This window comes from Nelumbo lutea, chromosome 7 (assembly GCF_056320005.1).
Source record: "Nelumbo lutea isolate HS-2025 chromosome 7, American lotus-T2T, whole genome shotgun sequence".
In the NCBI taxonomy this organism is placed as follows: Eukaryota; Viridiplantae; Streptophyta; class Magnoliopsida; order Proteales; family Nelumbonaceae; genus Nelumbo; species Nelumbo lutea.
Genome location: NC_142690.1, coordinates 51037947 through 51060234, shown reverse-complemented (window position 1 = coordinate 51060234; position 22288 = coordinate 51037947). Strand labels below are relative to the sequence as shown.

The 22288-nt window shown below is 39.1% G+C and overlaps 1 protein-coding gene across 1 annotated transcript; it reads left to right on the top strand.

Annotated features, from left to right (window-relative positions):
• The first annotated feature begins 9498 nt into the window (after nt 1–9498).
• LOC148846357 (elongation factor 2-like) lies at nt 9499–15572 on the top strand. Its single transcript, XM_088956115.1, has 4 exons — nt 9499–9697; nt 11560–11596; nt 11713–11800; nt 12887–15572. The coding sequence occupies exons 2-4, from the start codon at nt 11594–11596 to the stop codon at nt 15325–15327; spliced, it is 2532 nt and encodes an 843-aa protein (XP_088812241.1). The 5' UTR covers nt 9499–9697; nt 11560–11593; the 3' UTR covers nt 15328–15572.
• The last annotated feature ends 6716 nt before the right edge of the window (nt 15573–22288 follow it).

Sequence of the window (22288 nt, the reverse complement as noted above, 5' to 3'; positions counted from 1 at the left end):
GGGATTACTCAAAAGGAAGGAATTGGCTACAAAGAAACATTTGCTCCGGTAGAAAAACTCAACACTATTAGAGTTCTACTATCATTAGCTGCAAATTTCTCGTGGGAGCTTTGTTAGCTGGATGTGAAGAATGCCTTTTTAAATGGTGATCTACATGAGGAGGTATTCATGGATCCTCCACCAGGTTATGAATTTGGTAGGAAAGTGTGTAGACTAAGAAAAACACTATATGGCCTTAAACAATCCCCTCGAGCTTGGTTTGAGAAGCTATGTGGAGCCATGAAGAAAGGTGGTTATACTCAAAGTGGGGCAAATCATACCCTATTAATAAGGAAGAGAAATGAGAAACTTACAACTCTTATCGTCAATGTAGATGATATGGTAATTGCTGGGGATGATAAGGAAGAGATTAAAAGGCTGAAGGAAGTCCTAGCTGCTGAATTTGAAATCAAAGACTTGGGTCAACTGAGATACTTTCTAGGGATTGAAGTTGCTAAATCCAAAGAGGGCATCTATATATGTCAACAGAAATACATCATTGACATTCTACAAGAGACAAGCATGTTGGGGTGCAGGCTAGCAGATACTCCAATAGAACCAAACAGGAATCGGTAGGAGAGGAGTACCCTGATAAGGAAAGATACCAAAAGCTAGTGGGGAAGTTAATTTACCTGTCCCTCACTCGTCCTGACATTGCTTATGTTGTTCATGTTGTCAGTCAGTTTATGCACATTCCAAAAGTTCCTCATATGAAAGCTGTAGAAAGGATTCTCAGATATTTGAAGTCTTGCCCTGGGAAAGGGATTCTGTTCAGAAAAAATAATAAAATTAAAGTTGAAGGATGTATTGATGCAGATTGGGTTAGTTCTGTGGTGACAGAAAGTCGAATTCAGGATACTGCACCTTTATTGGAGGAAATTTAGTTACATGGAGAAGTAAAAAACAGAATGTGGTTGCCAAGTCTAGCGCAGAGACTGAATATTGGGCTATGGCTCATAGTGTTGCAGAACTGTTGTGGCTTAAGATTCTTCTTGGTGAACTAGGAGTGAAGATTGAGTGTCCTCTCAAGTTGTACTGCGACAACAAGGCTGCCATCAACATTGCAAATAACCCAGTGCAACATGATAGAATAAAACATATTGAGATAGACCATCACTTTGTTAGAGAAAGAATAGTCTTAGGAGAACTCTGCATTCCTTACACTCCCTCAAAGATGCAGATTGCAGATGTCTTAACTAAAGGGCTAACCACAATGAAATTCTTGGACTTACTTGGCAAGTTAAACATGATTGACATCTATGCTTAGCTTGAGGGGGAGTGTTGGTTCGGTTGATATTTTGTTATCCTCTTGTCTGGGTTGGGTATTAAGTCTTTAGTTAACGGACCTTAGTTACTGAGCCTATTTTTATTTAGTGTCTTATTTATCTGGGTGTCCCATCACTAATCAGGGGCATCTTGGTCCTTTTATGTAACTTTATGTACTGTTATTATATAAGTGAATAGGGCTGGTTGATGAACAGTGCTTGTTCGAACATTTCTTCCTTTCTCCTCTTCTCTTCCTCTTCTTCTTCTCTGCTCACTTGACAGGTTCAGTTCGGCAAACATCCCTCTCCCTCTTTTGGTTTCAGGTCAGGTCCAATTTTGTTTGAAGAACAATATTGAAAATGTAGTTTTCTAAATCAAGGAATATGATTCCCAGATGTAAGAAATAAAATTTTTGAAAATTTTCCCAACCTCCCTATAAGGTTCGGCCATCCATATGATGGATCTCCCATCCCTTCAACAACAACAATCTTTCTAAGAAAAAGTTAGAAGAATTGAATCATCACCCTTAGGATGGTGGATGTGTATTGGACAAACCAATGGGCATCACTAACAACTCATACAAGCCATCCTTAGTCTTGATGGCTATCTTCCACTTGTCAGCAAGCTAGATGCAAATAAAGTGGTAGCCACTCTTGAGGTTAATTTTGATGAATACAAGTGGCTTGGATGAGTTGGTCTAGCATTTCTTCCAATTGTCCTATTGGAATCAACACTCAATAGTGGTCTTGTTGATTGTGCTGATGTCTACACACATGTGCAAAGAACCATTAGCCTTAAAGACTAGTGGAGGTAGTATAGCGCACAGGCTCATGCTGCATTGTATGTGTTCTTTCTCAAGTAGCTAATTAACTTGTCACTACAACTTATCATGCTTCTTGGGGTTGAGTCGATAGTGAGTCCAGTTTAAAAGCGGTGAATCAGGGATGAGGTAAATTTAATCTTAGATATCATGCAGGGGAGGTAATCCTTCCAGTAGCTCCTTTAGAAAGAGATATGCATACTCTGCTACTATGTGTGGTGGATGTTTCTATCAAACTTGTGACTAAGGCAAACATCACTCCTCATCATACTTTGTATTAAAATTCCTAGCACAATAGGAGTGTCGTTATGACTTCGGGAGTATTTTGTTGACTGTGTTAAGGAGGTGATGGTCTCAGCACAAACATCACACCTTTCTTAGTAAAGTTGTGGGTGTTGATATGTCCATCATGCACAACCAAGGGCAGAGCTAGGGGATCCAAGGGAGCCATGTCCCCCCCCCCCCCCCCATGGTCCAAAATTCTCCATTTGTAATATAGTCGTTCTTATAAAAATTTTCCCTCCCCTACTCTCCACCCAACGGTTGCCCCCCTATGGCACCATTTATATTTATTATCCCCTCTCTTCCAGTCAACTTTAGATTTTGGCCCCCCTCATAAAAAATTCCTAGCTCCGCCCCTATGCACAACACCTCGATTATATTGTTAGGGCCTTCCTCCCAGCAAGTGACATGTGTCCATCTATATCACATCACACCATATATACTTGGTCAATATAAGATTTACCCATGGTAAACTGAATTAAGTAGCGTTGGAACACATTCACTTTAGGACACTTCTTCAACCAATGCAAAGAATAGGGTTGTGGGTGCACTAAAGATGGAAAACATAGATTTTAGACAACTTCCTTCGAGACAACATTCTCATAACTACCTCCATCAATCACGATGGTGCAAACCTTCCCACTAAAGAGATAGCTAGAGCAAAAGATGTTGGTTTAAATCCAACTAACTTATACAAACGACAAGGGCCTCACCTTCGAGGTCTCCATCCATAAATTTAGCATGCTCTTCTTTGTTAGATTGTGAGCCATCCTATTGGGATTCTACTTCATCAATCATCGTGTGTTTGAGCTTATAATTGTTGGGAGTGTACCCTACTTCATTCCACTTGAAACAGATGTTCCTTTGGGCATTTAATCGCATTGGAGGCTTGGATAAAGATGATGTATTGCGAGTTAAAGGGTTCATTGCTGATTTGGTGTTCTATGATGTGAATATTGTGCTTGGGGTGATTATGGGATTGATAGGGCACTACAATTGGGGCTGCAACCAAGGTTCAAAATTTTGATATGTATCAGGCCATATCGACTAATATGTATCATATCAATGGTCTCCCAAAATGCCACTACAGGGGGTGTTTCGAGGTGTAACTTGGTTTAGGGGGTAGATGGGCCTTAAATGACCCCTCTGAACCAATTTGAGAAAAAAAAACTAAAAAGAAAAAGTGAGCAAAGATACATGCCATTATGGTCGAACTCACATATCAACCTATATCGGAATTTTGAACCTTAGTTGTGGCTATAGCTTCTCCACTCTTTGTGCAACTTGTTGAGTATCAGAGATGGAGTAGATGTGCAAAGCAACCAAGCGGTGTTGTCACAAGGTTGGTTTAAGTCCCTTGATGTACCAAGTGACAATGATCTCCTTAGGTTCGTAGAGATTCATTCACACTAATAGTGTCTATAATTTGAAGGTGTACTCATCCACCACTTTGCTACCTTGGTGCAAGTATTATAGTTGAATGAAGAGGCCTCCTACATCTTGATTCTGTGTTTGCCTTCCTAGTGGCGAGTCTAGCAGAGGCTATCTCACCAAGCTAGAGCATGGCCTCTTAACTTGTGGGATACCAAGGGAATCTTCTTCTCCTTGGGAACTAGCTTCTCATAAAAAAGCTTCTCTACATTGCTCATTCAATCCACAAAATCTTCTAGATAAACTATTCCTACAAACTCAGCTATCTCATACTTGATACCGCCATCCCAGTGATGTAGGTGGCATCTTTCTGCAATTGTTGCTATTGAATAGCACTAGTAGGGATGCTAGCCACACTCTACTAACTTTCCTAAAGATGCTGAAGCGACTTTTAACTCTTCTAACTCCAATCAATGAGGAGATATGGGAATAAAACCTAGGGACTGGTGGCTACTCCTATAAGCTCTCCTATCTCACAACTCAATAACCAAATTAGAAGGTTGTTGGACTTGAGCCAAGATGTGGTCCAGTTAGCGATCCATGTTGGTTATTCTATCTTTAAGGTCCTACAGAAACAGAGAATAAGTCTATCGACCTGCTACCAACAAGAGTTCTAATTTGTTAAGAACTCAACCTTCTTACTCACTTTGACGAATTTTTCTGAAGCACCTTGAAATCCAAATGCTTGGACAATCACAATAGGATATATACAATGTTGCTAATGGTTTTGCAATCTCCTTGGCCAAAACCACTAAATCGCATTGTGAGATCTGAAATTTAATTCAAAGTGTCCCACCTCTCTGTCAATGAATACAAGGCAACAATGTTCAATGTTTAGTCTTACCTTGCCAAGCAGAAGGAAAGAAACTTTGCAAGAGATCGTCACTACAAATCGTCTAGAGGCCCTTGCAATTGGTCAAATGGTTAAGTTACTATTCTACATCGAAATCGTCGAGTACATCGACATCATACGAATGCAAGGTTGCAAGTCCCAATACAAGGTTGCAAGAGGTTCAGACAATGTTTGTGGGTTATATGAGAATCATCCTAAGGATCCAAGTTTCTCATGTCCAATCTAGCCCATTTCCTATTGTAATAGGGTGGTCTCATTGGCAAGACCACTAACTCCTACATATAATGGTGCATGAATGGGATTTAGCTCTAACCCACCATCCCACTCACATAGAATTGGTTATCAAAGTGGGCTGAAGTGGCAGTCCCGATCCTTGGCTATAAATAGCCTTTCCTAGGAAGAAAGGGGGTTTCTTCCTTTTATGGGAGAATCATATTGCAAGAAGCTCTCACACATCAACACTTGAGGATTGCAAGCAACCACAAGCTCGTACAAACTCCAACAACTGTAATATCAAGAGAGAAGAAAGAAGAGAAAATCTTCTTCATTCTCAACAACACACTTGTATTCAAGCTCTCCAAAGAAGATTAAGCCACCACAGAAAGGCCCTTCTTAGAGAAGCATCATTCACAGCCGATCAAGTGTGAAGCCCGGAGTGAAGAAATCTACAACAAATTTCCTAAAGTACCAAAATCAAGGAAATCTACATCAATAGTTTAAGAAATATGAGAAATATGCCAACAACCCTCATCTTCACCAAATTCGACCGTTAATCAAAGGTTTCTCATGTCATTGAGCATAAATCAAAGAGAATTCATTTCCCTTGTTTGTTTTCTTTATTACAAATTTATTTTTGTAATTTATCTCAATATTTTGTGTTAATTGAAAAATACGAAATTTGTGCTGACACACGCATTAGGATATGAGCCACTTGCTTGTCCATAGAAAACCATAGTTTGACAGCGAGGTTGTCCTTGTATACACATAACCAACCCATTCTTCTTCAATAAGCATCCTCATCTCATACTCCTTGGGTATATCATATTGTCGTGCAGATCCTTACCATGTTTTCCTTCATAGAGTCTTTTGTATGCCCTTAGCTTCAATCAAAATTGATGTACTTTATGAGTTTATTGTAAATGAATAAAAGTACATATTTGATTCATGTTCCCTTGGTATGTTTCTGTGTATTACCCTTAAACTGGACATTTATTGAGACTCGTGTTAGTTTTGAATGTTCACAGCTAGTGGGTCGGTCTGGGGAGACCTATCCTGACAAGGCTGACACTGTGGTGCCACCAAGTCGGCTGGGGTGGCTTGTCTCAGCTACCGGGGTGAGACCCTAAGCACATACAATGTGGGATTAATTGAATCTTTGAACTGGACCAGATTTCCAGTATTGCCCTGGACCTTGGAGATTGATGGGCAAAACTGGAAAGTTACACCCGACCCCTAGACTCGATTATGATACTGCACTAGGTGTCGGATCGGGCTGTCTTTGATGTACCAATCAGTGAGATCCTTAGCGGGGGTCAAAACCTGGGTATGTTAGGACAATCCGAGAATTCATCTGAGTGGGTGATCACAGTGACAGGATCAGCCCCTTTGTCGGACAAAGGTAATGATCGGGGATGCACTCTCACTGTTGGAAACCAAGACTGCCGGCAGCCGATTTCAACCGTTGAAATTTGTTTTTGCGAAGTATATTTTATATGAGATATAAAAGTATATACATTATGGTTTCTAAAATGTTTGCAAAAGGTTTTAATTCCCGGGATCCATATAAGTGGAGAGTGCAACACTGTTCCTTGCAGCCGAGGGAGAGGTCCTCTCTTGTCGGGCAGTGTAAGATCATTATGGGTTGAGAGGTTAAGTGTAAGATCATTGAGGATAATACCTGATGGGCTAATCTTGCATCTGCCCACAGTCCCTGAGTGTTACAAGGTGGCTTGGCCCAAGGACCACTTAGGGTAAGTGTTGGGCCCATAGAGCCCATTTGATGGGTTTCAGGGGGTGCACTGTCTTTAACAGTGTATTCGACTAGGCCTTGTAACAAAGGCTGGGCCGAACCCATGTGGCTGATGTGTAGATCAATGCTTGAGTCCCACGCCATACAAGGAAGCCCAACTGGGCATCAATTAGGAAGGTTAAGTGAGCACATAAGCTTAATGGGCCTAAAGCCCATTTCGAACTGGGCTATTAATTTAGTTAATTAAAGGAGCGAATTCTGAGATGGATTAGCAGTTAGGATAGGGTCTTAATCCTATCCACTCAGAGAGTCCAGATCTGAATGTGATTAAGATCTAGAAACCTCCTAATAAGATTAGGATAAAGCTAATCTAATATGTAGATAAGATAAGGGTTTATCCTTATCATTAGAAGAGAAGGCTGATCCAAATATGATTTGGATAAGTACCTCCTAATGGGATTAGGAGTTGATTTTTTCAAGTTAACAAAAGGAAGGAGGGGGCGGCAGCCTTGAGAGAGACCAAGAAACACATCAGATCCTCTTTAGTGCTGAAATCAAGAAAAAAGAATTCTGCACCCTGCCAATACTCTCTTGCCGCCTCCCTGCTCTTGCCGCCCTGTTTGCCAGTTCGATCTCCAGCTGTGGGAGAAGTCAAGATTGGATCTTGACATCAATTCTTTGAGAAAGGATTGAAAATGGAGTTGTGCTCACGTTCCATCCTACTGTTTCTTGCGAAGGACAAAGTTCTTGGGAAGAACACTGCTGATTCTACTCCATCCTGCACTGCACCATCTTCAGTGGGAGCAGTATTTGGATCATTTCTTGGGTGTGAACACCTTCGTTGGGAGATATTGCTTCTCCATATCAGGTATCATTCTCTCCCATTCCTTTTGGTTCAGATCTGGTTCAGTTTAAGGTTTAAGATTTATCATTGAAAATATGATTTTCTAAATAGGGAATGTGATTCCCAGTTGAAGGGAGAGAAAAATTTTTTAAATTCGCCCCTTATTCCGCAATCTTTGGGCGTCCATGTGATGGATCTCTCAACCCTTCATTCCTACCTCAAGGCACTCCTCACGAGTTAAGCACCCTACTCTGGTAGCTCTTCGGCCATGTGAATGACTGGTCCTGAGGTTCCAATCTTAGGAACATCATTGTCCTTGTATATGTCAACTATTTCCACCTTGGTATTCCCATTGGCCTCTATACTTGCAACCTGATATGATCTCGGGCCTCAAGCTCCTCAATCTTGGTCTCTAAAACAGGCTCACCCCTAGCTTGGGAGCCATCGACCTTGGTATCCCTGCCCTTAGCCCCCACACCAGCCTCAAGATCATCATCCCTATCTTGGTCTCTTCAATCTCAACTTCAATAGATTCATCCTTGGCTTGAGGCCTCACATCTTGGTCTCCCTAACCTTGGCCATAAGTCTCCTCAATTGACCTAGAGTGGTTACTTATCGACTGCAACTTCAACGCCAATGTAGAATGTTCTAACTAACTACCCAACTAACTAAAGCTTGAACTAGGACTACTAGATGAGGATATAATAAGAAGTGTAGAAAGAGCTTATTGAACTGAGGAATACATCGAGCTGAACTCACATACAACCTAGCTTTGTTATACTCTCCCCAATCTCTAGAAGCAAATGGCAAAGTCCAATTACTCAAGATTGCTCTTTATAATGGATCCTTAACTGTTTATAGTGGCTTGCCACCAACAATCCAGATTTTACTCTAATCTGACAGATGCTATGTGTTCCTTGATCTAAGAGTTGCTTTGATAGACACCTCAGAAGTGTAAGTGACACATTAATAACAAACACTCGGGCCAACCATATGAGTGGAAGCAACATGATACTTGAGAGGGCGTGTACAACCCACACACTGTAGATGGAAACAGTTACCTATCCACGAAATGGTGGTATGGCTCAGATCTGATCCTTTTATCATCTTGTAACATTACTTTCTTCGATCGAGCTAACCTACCACTAAAATAACTAGATAATCATCTTGGTCTCAGAAGTGGGGGTAAGTAATAAAACCCATATGTGTAGCCCAATCCTGTGTTACATGTCTTGAAACGAATTAGAGTGCTCCTAATGACCCATACTAGCTTGACCATCAATTCGACTAATCAGTCTCATGCAGATGCATGGGGTATGCTCAGATAGGGATAAGCCATCGAGATCCTTGGGCCCTATAATTGTCTCCTAGTAGGACTAGGACTCCTTGGTGAGCACAAAACCTCTCCTATATATACGTATAACCTTCCAAGAAAAAGGTACGGATAATATTGCACCATCTACCTTTCTTTGATCATTTCTTCTTGTTTTCTTATCCGCCTTGTCAACCAACCCTCTTCTGCTCAGCTCGACAACCCCTTGGTATCGGCTGAAGCATCAAAAACTCACCTTGAACCTCAAGACTCGCTGCCCTCGTTGTAGGACTTTGGAAGCAATTCAGTTTGATTGTTCATATCCGTTCATCCTCTTCCTTCCTCTTTATTTGTTGGTTAGATTTTGACTTAACGTAAATGAAAAATGATCACATAAAAATGAAATAACAAATTCTTTCAAACCCAATTAACCCACCCAACTGAAATAAACTCACCCTGACCCAACCCGAATCCGAACCCAACTCTAATTATCTTGGGTTAAGTCTGGATTGGTAAACTTGGGCTTGACATCGGGTTGGGATAGACCCGCACCCGAGGTTTCAACCCGACCCAGCCCTCCGAGTTACAACCCACTTGCACGTGGATATTTACAGGTGCGCATAAAATATATATATATATATATATATATATATATATATATATATATATATATATATATATATTTTTTTTTTTTTTTTGTTTTTCCCATCAACTGTTAATAAATCTTCATCAGCATCCAACGGTGAGGACGAGTGGGAGTTTAGCTTAGTAGTAGGGTTTCTCACTCTCGTTTCGCCTCAAATCCATTCTCAGATTTTCGCAGAGGCGACTTGAGAGAGTTCCTCGTCTGCTCTTCGCCCCTCTCTTCCTCTTCCTTCCAGGTAAAACTCTGACACCGTTTCCGGATGCTCTTTCATTTCTTATTCTTCTGTTAAATCTCCTTCGTGCCTGTCGATTGCTTTTTTTTTTTTTTTTTTTTTGATTTGATGGTCGAAAGAGTGCAGTTCATTTACTTTGGGTTTGGCTTCTTATATCCTGTTCTTATTGATGTGGGTTCTAACTTCTAAGTTGAATATGGCGTTGTAGATCTGATAGGTGCCTGCAGAATATATCCACTTTTCTTTTCGTTTCTGGGTTTGAATTCATTTCGAGGAGAAATTTGATTTGTTGATCTGTTTGTTAGTTTGTTACCATACTTTTGATGTGTTTTTGGTTTTCTTGTATCGGTAGAAATAGCATGTTTTCTTATCTCTGCTTCTGTTTTGATTGATTGGTGGTGGATTTCGAATGTCTGATGGAAAGCTTTTTTCTTTTTTGGGAACGGATTTGAAGGTGGATCTCTTTTATGTTTATGGGGGGATCTGGATCTATTTTGTTATTATCGTTTGTGATGGTTTTCTTCAGTTCTCGTTGGAATTTCTATGTCTCTATTAAGATTACGTCCTTTTTTTTTTCTTTTTCATGTTAATGAAGTTTTTGCATATGATATTTCTATCTGATATGGTATAGTGACTATTGCATGGTGCAATGGTAAAATCTTGAGCTGATAAGCGGAGAAACGCGGCTTCAAGTCTGAGAGAGGCCACTTCGTGGCCGAAGGTTGGACTCTTATCCGGTTCAACTTTCGTAAGACCCTAAATAGCTGGAACCAAGATTGGGTAATGATGGTTTTGTTGAAGACGCAGAAGCCTTTTACGGCTTTGGATCTTGGTAGTTGATGTAGTTTTATGTACTCGTTATGTAGTGATAATTCAGTGACGATTATCTAAAATTTTTTTACCATAAATTGTTAAGCTGTATCTGCCTTTTATATGAAGTGTGAAAGAAAAGCTATTATAGTCAAAGAACATGTATCTCAGGAGCGATAGCTGCATTGGACAATTATTTGTCTCTCTGAAGCTGTGAATCATGCGTAATTGGATTTAAAAATTCTAAAAAGGTTTCTTGTTTCCTTGGCGCCAATTAATGTTTTACTTGGTACTTCAATATGAAATATTTACTACCAATGAAAGTCATGTGATTAATTGCATTATGATAAAATATATAATTTTTACCCATAAAAAACAAGATGTCTTTCTTATCAATCTTTTCATCATCTGGGGACTGCATATTGGTGGTGGTGGTGGTATGCATGCATTGCAGATATATGATATGTGATATACTAATTAATGTCTACAGTCATTATAACTTCCTGTGGCTTAACAGTTGCAGTAGTTTAATATATCATATATCCTGTAGAACTATCAGGAATCTAGATAGTCCAGTCCATGATATGATGCTGTCCTGTAGCTTATATCTGCTTGTGGTGATGTTTAAAAGTTCTATTGGTTACTTCTTACTTGTGGTTTATTAATGGGAGTGTTCATGTTTCAGAAGTATAGACTTTTTGATTGGTTGTTTTAGAGGTATAGATTAGTACAATAAGATCTCACTAGTATGAAACAACTTCCTATGTTTTTGTTTGTTGTGCCGTGAGCTAACTATCTCCTGGTACTTTATCTCCCATAAGTAAAAAAGTGGTTAATAATATCTATTAATGACTATTATACAGGTGGAATAAATTTTGTTGTCCATGCATTTATGTATACTGTGTTAAATGGGATTTTCCCAAAGATTACTGAACTCCTTTCTCACATTTATAAAATATCTTCAATGGCCTATTCTCTTATTGATTTTTTGTTTATTAGTTCAACCAAGATGTTTTGATGGATAACAGATTGTCTTTTCTTTTTAAACGTTGCAGGATCTGCAAAGGGTGACAACAGAAACCCATCAAGATGGTAAACCAATTACCTTTATATCTCTGTGATAGCCTTTTATCAAGTTATATTTGCTTCATTGATTATGAAATCTATTTACTTGATCTGAATTGATGGTATTCTTTTGGTATCTGCAGGTGAAGTTTACAGTAGAGGGGCTTCGCAGGATTATGGACCTGAAACACAATATCCGTAATATGTCTGTGATTGCTCATGTTGATCACGGTATGGTGTCTCATTGCAATTTGCTTTAAGCTTTGAATGCATTTCCCAGTGATTTAAAAGGCGCATGCCTCAGGCACACCTAGGCACATAGGTGAGGTGCATTTCAGGGTAGGCGCCTCGACCAGATCCTAGGCGCAGCCCTTTCAAAAAGCACACGTCTGGTGCACTTTGTTTGGGCTTGCCTCGAGGGGCGTGGTACAAAGGTGGCTTTTTGAATCAGGAATGTAATATGTTTTTCATCACATTTGCTACTTGAAGTAATGCACTTGAGAAAAAAAAGAGATTGTGGGTTTTATATGCTTGAAAATGTTTTATATATTTTTTATTTTTAAATTCTCATTTGAATACGCTTTACATGTTATATTTATGTATTTTAATATTAGATAATAGGTTTTTTAAAACATTTATTTTAAAATTAAAGTTTATATTTTTATTAATATTATGTTTAATAATTTTTTTTTTGATTTTTAGCCTTTTTTATATTTGCGCCTTGCTTAAAAAGGTGCGTGCCTCACCTTGCGCCTTGTGCCTCAGGTGCATATTGACCCCTGTGCCTTTTTGTGCCTTGTGCTTTTAAAACACTGGTATTTCCACCTAAAGAATCCTAGCTTGTTCTTGATTTATTGAAGGGGTCCTTTCTTGTAATGGCTTTGCATCTGTTAAGGAATTACCAGGCAGGGCAAGCAAACTGTCTTTCTAATATGATCTTTGGACCCTGTAACCCATAAACAAGGGATGCATGCATTACTGTTATCTTCCATCTTTGATGGAATTCAACTTGATGAAGAACCCTTGTTTTCATCTTTGATGGAGGTCAACCTGATGAAGAAACCTTTTCATGTTCACTTATTTTACCATAAATGATAGCGCCTACAGAGCTCAATGTGTAAATTTTAAATTTATTTCCCCAATGGTTCAGATATATGTAAGGTTGCAAGAAGCTTTTTGTCATGACTTGTGTCACCCTTAGTCAACCCTCTCCTCCCCCCTCCTCCCCCCAAAAAAGATTTAAATAGTTATTTTATGTTATATCTCTTGGAGATTTTACTGACGTTTTCTTTCTCTCTCTCTCTTGGCAATTGGCAGGGAAGTCTACACTTACCGATTCTCTTGTGGCAGCAGCTGGTATCATTGCCCAGGAAGTAGCGGGAGATGTTCGGATGACAGATACACGCCAAGATGAAGCCGAACGTGGTATTACTATTAAATCTACTGGCATTTCTCTGTATTATGAGATGACTGATGAATCTCTGAAGAGATACAAGGGTGAAAGACAAGGGAATGAGTACCTTATAAACCTCATTGATTCCCCTGGGCATGTTGATTTCTCATCTGAGGTCACGGCTGCTCTCCGTATTACTGATGGTGCGCTGGTGGTGGTTGATTGTGTTGAGGGTGTATGTGTCCAGACTGAAACTGTCCTCCGACAGGCCCTTGGTGAGAGGATTAGGCCTGTCTTGACTGTAAACAAGATGGACAGGTGCTTCCTTGAGCTCCAGGTTGATGGGGAAGAGGCATATCAGACTTTTCAAAGAGTGATTGAGAATGCCAATGTGATTATGGCTACATATGAAGATCCTCTCCTTGGTGATGTTCAGGTTTACCCAGAGAAAGGAACAGTTGCATTTTCTGCTGGTTTGCACGGCTGGGCTTTTACACTTACCAACTTTGCCAAGATGTATGCTTCCAAGTTTGGTGTAGATGAGGCAAAGATGATGGAGAGACTCTGGGGTGAGAACTTCTTTGACCCTGCCACCAAGAAGTGGACCAGTAAGAACACTGGCTCTCCTACCTGCAAGCGAGGTTTTGTTCAATTTTGTTATGAACCCATCAAGCAGATCATAAATACTTGCATGAATGATCAGAAGGACAAGCTGTGGCCTATGTTGCAGAAACTTGGTGTCACTATGAAGGCTGAAGAGAAGGATTTGATTGGAAAGGCTTTGATGAAGCGAGTGATGCAAACTTGGCTGCCTGCTAGTAGTGCCCTCTTGGAAATGATGATCTTTCACCTCCCCTCACCTGCCAAAGCTCAGAAATATCGTGTTGAGAACTTGTATGAAGGTCCTCTTGATGATATCTATGCTACTGCCATTAGGAACTGTGATCCTGAGGGGCCTCTGATGCTCTATGTATCAAAAATGATTCCAGCATCCGACAAAGGTAGGTTCTTTGCTTTTGGCCGTGTCTTCTCTGGAAGGGTCTCAACTGGTTTGAAGGTCAGAATCATGGGACCAAACTATGTTCCTGGTCAGAAGAAGGACTTGTATGTTAAGAGTGTGCAGAGAACTGTTATTTGGATGGGAAAGAAGCAGGAGTCAGTTGAAGATGTTCCCTGTGGTAACACAGTTGCCATGGTTGGTCTTGACCAATTTATCACCAAGAATGCAACACTGACCAACGAGAAGGAAGTTGATGCCCATCCCATTCGTGCAATGAAGTTCTCTGTCTCACCTGTTGTTCGTGTTGCTGTGCAGTGTAAAGTTGCCTCTGACCTTCCTAAGCTTGTTGAGGGCCTAAAACGTCTAGCCAAGTCCGATCCTATGGTGGTGTGTACAATTGAAGAATCTGGGGAGCACATCATTGCTGGTGCTGGGGAACTCCACCTTGAGATTTGTTTGAAGGATTTGCAGGAGGATTTCATGGGTGGGGCTGAGATCATACAATCTGACCCGGTTGTGTCTTTCCGAGAGACTGTTCATGAGAAGTCATGCAGGACTGTGATGAGCAAGTCACCAAACAAGCATAACCGTTTATACATGGAGGCACGACCTATGGAGGAAGGACTTGCAGAGGCCATTGATGATGGCCGCATTGGTCCAAGAGATGATCCCAAGGTTCGAGGAAAGATTTTGTCTGAAGAGTTTGGATGGGACAAGGATATTGCCAAGAAGATCTGGTGTTTTGGTCCTGAGACCATTGGACCCAACATGGTTGTTGATATGTGTAAGGGAGTACAGTATCTGAATGAAATTAAGGATTCTGTTGTTGCTGGGTTCCAGTGGGCTTCAAAGGAGGGAGCTTTAGCTGAAGAGAACATGAGGGGTATTTGCTTTGAGGTGTGTGATGTGGTTCTACATGCTGACGCCATTCACAGAGGAGGTGGTCAGATCATCCCAACTGCCAGGAGGGTCTTCTATGCTTCTCAACTCACTGCCAAGCCAAGGCTTCTGGAGCCTGTGTATCTGGTCGAGATTCAGGCTCCAGAGCAGGCTCTTGGTGGCATTTATGGTGTTCTCAACCAGAAGCGTGGCCATGTCTTTGAGGAAATGCAGAGGCCAGGTACCCCACTCTACAATATCAAAGCCTACCTGCCTGTCATAGAGTCTTTTGGATTCTCTGGTACACTTAGGGCTGCAACATCAGGGCAAGCTTTCCCCCAGTGTGTGTTTGACCATTGGGACATGATGTCCTCCGACCCGTTGGAGCCTGGAACCCAAGCAGCACAGCTGGTAGCTGACATCAGAAAGAGAAAGGGATTGAAGGAGCAGATGACCCCACTCTCAGAGTACGAGGACAAACTATAAGGTGTCTCGTCATTGTTGCCTCTTCAACTGGAGGGATTGAAGTTATGTTACGAGGACGATGGGGGTTACAATTGTTGCCCAGTTTTTCATCTAGGTTTTACATGTGGTTGGAAGGACAAAACGTTTTCGTTATTGTATTAGGTAGTTTGTTTCATGAAAAATTTTCTTGTGTTATGCCAAGAGATGTTAAGTAACGTGGTTTTGTTTATTCATAAACATCCAAGTGCTTTGATTTTTTACCATCATACTATGTATGTTTGTCAAGTAATTTTTGGGTTTTCTAAGCAGTGAATGAGAACAAGGTGGATCCTATTCCTATGTATGCCCTCGTTCCATGAGGGTGATTTTGTTTGTGCAGTTATGGTGCCTTTTGCTTCTATTGTGGGCGATCCATGGAGCCTATCAGAGAGACTACTACCAGTGATCCATGCCCAACATGGAACCTAAAGCAGCACCTGAAGTGTTTTCTGAGGTTCCAACCTAGCCCCATCCATTTCTGTTGGAATCTTGGTTGTTTTAGGTTGCCTCTGGCTTCCAAGTTCCAACTGTTGCAGCTTTGTTGGATTCTAAATTCGTAATGAGTTAGCGTAGTTCCCAATCTAGTTTGGGAATTAGGGTCTTCGCCTTGAACAGTTATGACTGTTGTACACTTGTATCCATTGATAACATAATCCCGGTATAGGTCGAGATCACATTTCCCCGCCCCACAGCACATCGAACATCTCCCGATGATAGTATGCCATCACCTCTTTTAGGTTGGGTGGTTGTCTTGCATTTTGATTCTAGATTTCTAGTTGCTCTTCCTTACCAAGGCTGATATCGGTTATTTTGTAAAAGAAATACCAGAGATCGACATCCATTTGGGCAAATGTATGCCCACACCGTTATAACAATTTTTTGCAACCTTGTATTGGGAATATCTCTCCATGAAAACGGACATAAGTACGGAGATATTTTCAATGTAAGGCAAAAAAAACAGTTTGAATGGGCTTGGGGCTTTTTATTAGGCAAAAAAAACATAAGTACGGAGATATTTTCAATGACATTGTTGGGCTTTTACTGTTTATAAATAGGATTTTGTTAGGCCCAAGCCTGACCCGATCAACGAGCCTACAACTTGGGCTCAAGCTTGTCCCTAATAAAAAGCCCCAAGCCCGACCTAATAGAAAGATGGTCGCCGGTGCTGAGTTTGCGTGACTGTGTTGAGATCGTATTGATAAAGTTGAGCTAAGATTTTGACAGTGAAAAGGAGAAGTGAGTTCGTGTCAGAGAGAGAGAGAGAGAGAGAGAGAGAGAGAGAGAGAGAGAGAGAGAGAGAGAGAGAGAGAGAGAGAGAGAGAGAGGGACTCACCGTCGCCGTCGATGCTTGTGTTCGCCGCCTCGTTGGTGCCTGGGTTTGCGTATGAGATTCTGAGAGAAGGAGAAGTGAGAAGAGGAACAAGAGAGGGAGAGGGAGAGATAGAGACTCATTGCCAGTTCGTCGGAGTTCACTGGTAAATTCGAGCCGGGCTTTTAGGCCCGAGGTCAAATCCACAGTCTCAAATCTGTATTCAAGCCCACTCGGGAGCCAAGCCGGGCCAGGCTGGCCCGTCGGGCTACCCAGCTCATGAACAGGTCTACTCCGCACCTTCATGAGTGTATCAAAAAACTCTCCTAAAACCATCCCTTTAGGAAAATGGTCATGTGCATGACGTGACTTATTAAAATTTTACCCACCTTACACGTATAAATAGGGAACATCTTCCCTATTTATACGTTACAATGGGGAGATGTTCCTAATTACAACTGTATATTATTGGGAGTAGGATATCCGATTGCTTCATTTGACATTTCAAGAGGAGAAAATGACTTGTTTTTTATTTGAATTCAAAAAACCATTTTGCCACATTATTTATATGTCACCCTACCTCCCATTTCATCATTGTAATAAAGGTGGAAATTTCCCAAACATTAAACGTATATGATAATTAAAATATCAATTTATTTTGATATTAATTTATTCATATCAATATTATTGAATATTCAAAATTTAATATTTAAATATTAGTTTAATATTATATGAAATTGATAATTATTATATAAAAATTTAGTAATTTAAATGTATTTATTTATTTTTAAAATTTCAAAACATAATTTTTAGCAATTTTCAGGTAAATTCAGAAAATTATTCATTTTGAAATTTAATTTTGTTAATACAACTTATTTATTGATATTTTCATTTACATTGGTTTTTGGCAATTGTTAAATATTAAATTGAAAAATTATTGGAAAAATTTAACTATATTTATAATTTTCATAACTGTTTAAAAAATTTAATACTTTTTTGAAAATAAATAAATTGAAAACTTTAAATAATTTCCATAATTACTTATTAGTAATTTACATTGGTTTTGGTACTTATTAAATTGAAAAATTATTGGGGAATTTTAACATTGATAATTTATATTTGGTAATTATTAATAATTTCTATAATTATCAGTAATTTACATTGCTGAAAATTGCTAAAAATATAATTTTCATTTTTTGGTAATTTAATTTATATTTGGGGATTTTTTATTTAGTGAATTTCATAAACTAATTTTCATTTTTTGGTAATTTAATTTAGTGAAAGTTAATTTAAAAATCTAAATTACTAATTTTTTTTGTATTTTTAGTAATAATTATTCATAAATACAAAATTTTTTGAAGATTAATTTATTCAAATATACAAATTTTGAAAATTTTATTCATATGAATTTGGAAATTTATTCATAATTTTTTGAAAAGTAATTTACTTATATCAATATTTGTACTAAGGATTTTTAAGATATTCAATTTTTTCTTTCTATTTTTTATTTTCTATTATGCAAACAACAATAAATTATAAATAGATATTGTTTATTAATTTACTTCTGAACATCACATGGCAAAGTGTCAATTGGTTGGTTGGTAAGGTCTCCTGTTGGTTGTAGCAAAGACTTATGATCAAATCCAACTTGCACTAGGGTTCAGAGGCATTTAGGAATTTGGGGATGATCCCCAAGTTGTGTAGCCCCATGGAGAAACAAAATTTAAGTCTTCCCTTTATTTTAACCTCTGCAAAAAAAAAAAAAAAATCCCTGATATCTTTCAAATTATCAATTAATAAAATTAATCCAACTTTCTAATTTTCCGGTGCATTGCATAGGGCCCTATTAATTTCTTAAGTAATAACTTCCACACCATTAACTCAGACTTTCATGTCTCCTAATTTAGATTTAAACATAATATTTTTTCATAAAAATTCACAACGGGTTTTGATTGGTTAAAGTCTCTTTCCGATATCATGTCTTTTTGGTATCATGAATTTTTTCCTATTATATAAACCAAAATGGTAAAAGAAAGAAAGAAAAATACTTCATAAATGATATTTAAAATTTATAATTTTTAAGTATCATTGAGATTTAATTATATCATTTTCATTATCTATACATGTGCATTTTAATTCTTCTACTATATCCTAATGTTTTCTAAGTATGTCATGGTAGTTCACACTTGATATAGACTAAGGATGGCAATTTCTTCTATAAAACCGGGCCCCTGCTTTGCCCTGAACAGGGCAGGTTTTTCCTAACCTTAAATGGGGACAGGGGAAATATTTTTGTCCAGAATTGGAGAATGGTTTTGCATATAATTCCCCAAACCCGATGGCAAATTAGTAAAATATCCCTAGATTTAATATTGATTTTTAAAATATCTCTAAGTTTTCCTAAATTCTTAAAATCCTAGGATCCCATAATTCCATTTATAAAGTACCCCAAAAGTGTATTAATTCAAATCTTAAAATACTTTCAAATTTCCATAATCTTATTTATAAATTATCCACAAATTAAATAATTTTTAGGTAGTTTCCTCGGGGTGGGAGAAATTTAGGGATTCTATATTCCAGATGGGGAGGGGAGTGGGTGCCCCACCCTAAACCTGCCCCCGCCACCGGGGACAGGGTGGGGATCGGGCAGAGTATCTTGACTACAAGGCAAGGATAAGGGAGGGAGTACCCCACCTTGAGCTTGTTCCGCTGTTATTCCTAATTCAGACCCAGTTTTTTATGTGGAGAATCTTGGATATCTATATATTAGTCTTTTCCTAACTTGTTGGGTTCTTGTATTTTGGATGGAAGATTCAAATACAAGAATCTTTGATTCCATCCCTTTTGTAACCTTTTGCCTTTATTGGTTTTTGTTTTTTGTTTTCTTGTAGCCTCTTGAAGCATGTGAAGGCCTCTTGTCTCACATTGCTTGGGAATAGAGGTGGACTTGATTATATTACTAAACTTGTTATCCCTATGGGTAGGGATCCATCGGAAGAAAGTACACTATATAGTATTCACATGCTTGTGGGGGGTTGGGGGTTGGGGTCCTTTTCACCTGCGCATACTCAGTTCGGCCAAATGGTGATGTGAGTTTGTATGTGTGCCACACCATATCCTTTTCTATTTTGACCATTTGTTTCAAATTTAATTTGACTTAATTGCTTGACCATTTATTTTTCTATTCAAACGTTTTCTTTGTCTTTTGGAGTCCTTGTATCTTCCATAGGAGAGACATCTCTTTGTAAGGACACTCTTGTGACCATTTGGGTGAATTAGAACCCTCTATAAATAGAGTTTTAATTAGCCTGATGGTACAGAATAACACCAAACACATTCTTCTCTGTCCACCGCCTTTCAACATCTTTGAGCATCTTCCATTAGTGATTTGTGGAGGACTAGTAAGTGAGTGCATGCCTACCAAAAGCTTGTAAGCTATTCCATACCCGGCTGCACCGTAGGTAGAGGTGTAAATCGGGCCATACCGTCCTTGGCTTGGCACGAACTTGGACCGGCCCAAAATGACAGTCCGTGGGCCATGCTAGGCCCCGACATGATCATGCGGGTGTGTTGGGCCTAGGATTTTAGGTCCACGGGCCGATACGGCCCAACCCGATACAACCCATATATATTATTTATATATATTTTATATAATATTATATAAATTATAATTATATAATAATATATAGTATATAATATATTTTTTTAATTTTATTATACTAATTTATTTAATTATTGTTCTTGTATACACAAAATTCACATAAAATTAAAATTTTAAATTTTTTTATCAATTTTTTTAAATAAATAGCTTTAACCCGATGCACGACCCGACTTGGCCCAAGGCTCGGTCCATGGGCCAGTCCGGCCCGTGGTATGGGCCTGGGTTGTGGACCGACCCCCAAAATTTTCACCGGGAAGGGCGGCACCCATGGGTTATGCTGTACCGGCCCGACACAGCCCACTTTACACCTCTGATCCGTAAGAGGCAAATAAGATTTTAAGTTCCATTTTCCCTTCTCATTACTATTTTTACAATATAACTAGATAGAGACTATTGACCACGCCATTTTGTTCTATGAATCTGCAACACTGATTTCAGGATTTGGCTGAGATCACAAATGGGTTTTTGGTTGGCTGGAGACACAAATCTTTCTTTGTTCGTGAGATCACAAATGGGTCTTTGTTCGTGATTTGGCTGAGATCACAAATGGGTTTCTATTGCAAGGGTGAATGTGATGATGAGTCGGGGTAATAAATTCAATGGAGAATTTCCCCAACCAGGGCCTAAAGTTTCAAGCAACCTTCATGTACGTTTTGCAACTGTGTTAGTGGGCAAGTGTCTTTTCTATTAACTATCAAGTACTGGAGTGCTGCTTTTGATGATAGAACAGGCTTCCTTGCGGTTTCATCCCTGTCCCTAAAGCCGCTGTTTCTTGTTGTTGTTGAAGCTCAGGCTTTATTAATTGGGTTACGACCGGCCAAATTCTTAGGCTGTGTTTGGTTGTAATGCGAATTTACTTACATTGGTGTAATACTATAGTAGTGTAAATGATTTCGGTGTAAATTATGATTTATTTTTATCTTAAAATATAACTTATTTATTTTATTGCAGTAAAAATGAAATAAAATAAGACCTGAGAAACAAAACAGTAAAACCTAAAATAAAATTAAGCCAAAATCTTTTTGTATGCACTCCCATGCAATTGTACTGGTGCAAATAAAATTGCATTGCAACCAAATACAGCCTTAGGGGTGGATAATGCCACTCTGAACTCAGACTGTCTTGAACTTATAATAAACATTGTCTCCCCAACTCCAAGTATCCCTCCTCCGAGTGACATTTGGCCAGTTCTTATTGTTATATTGATTGAAGGAAAATGGTTTAAAAATGTTTCTGTTTCTCTTGTAAACAGGAGCCAAACAAGAATATTTCTAATTTTCTGGCTACTCAGAATTGTGAAAGGGACAATGGCTTGTGGTGCCTCCCACTTGGCTTTCGGTTTTGATCCAAAACTCTGGTGTATTGAAACCTGTTTAATAAAGTTTTTCTTTTGTATACCAAGAAAAAGTATATCCAATAGGGATGAATGGTAAAAATCAGCCACAAGATCCTTCCACGTGGCAAAAATTGGTGGATTAATTCATACAGGGAAGCTCCCTATTTTTACCTAACTATTCCATGTACATGGATGTTAAGAGAAGATCTCTGCACACCACATGTTTCTGCAATGTGGACGGAACCTGTGGTTTTCAATGGATCAAATCAGCTCCCCCCACCCCGACCCACAAGATTGCCCCCACAACGTCCCATAATACATATTTTCCGTGTATTATCATTTTTTGTATTATTATTGGGAGATACTTTCAATACATGGCAGGAATATGCTGTGGAATGTTGTGAGAGCTGATTTGAACTCGAGTGCCCTTACAATCTCCCACAGCACATTCCCGCTATGTATTAAGAACATTTCCAGATGACGATATCATCATTTTTGACACTATCATCAAGAGATGTTTTCAATACACGACAAGAGTGTGCTATTGGATGTTGTGGGGCACAGTCTTGTGAGGGTCTGATTGGATCTCGAAGGGAGAAGGCAGAAAGAATGTTGAGAGGTTAGAGCTTATTGGTTG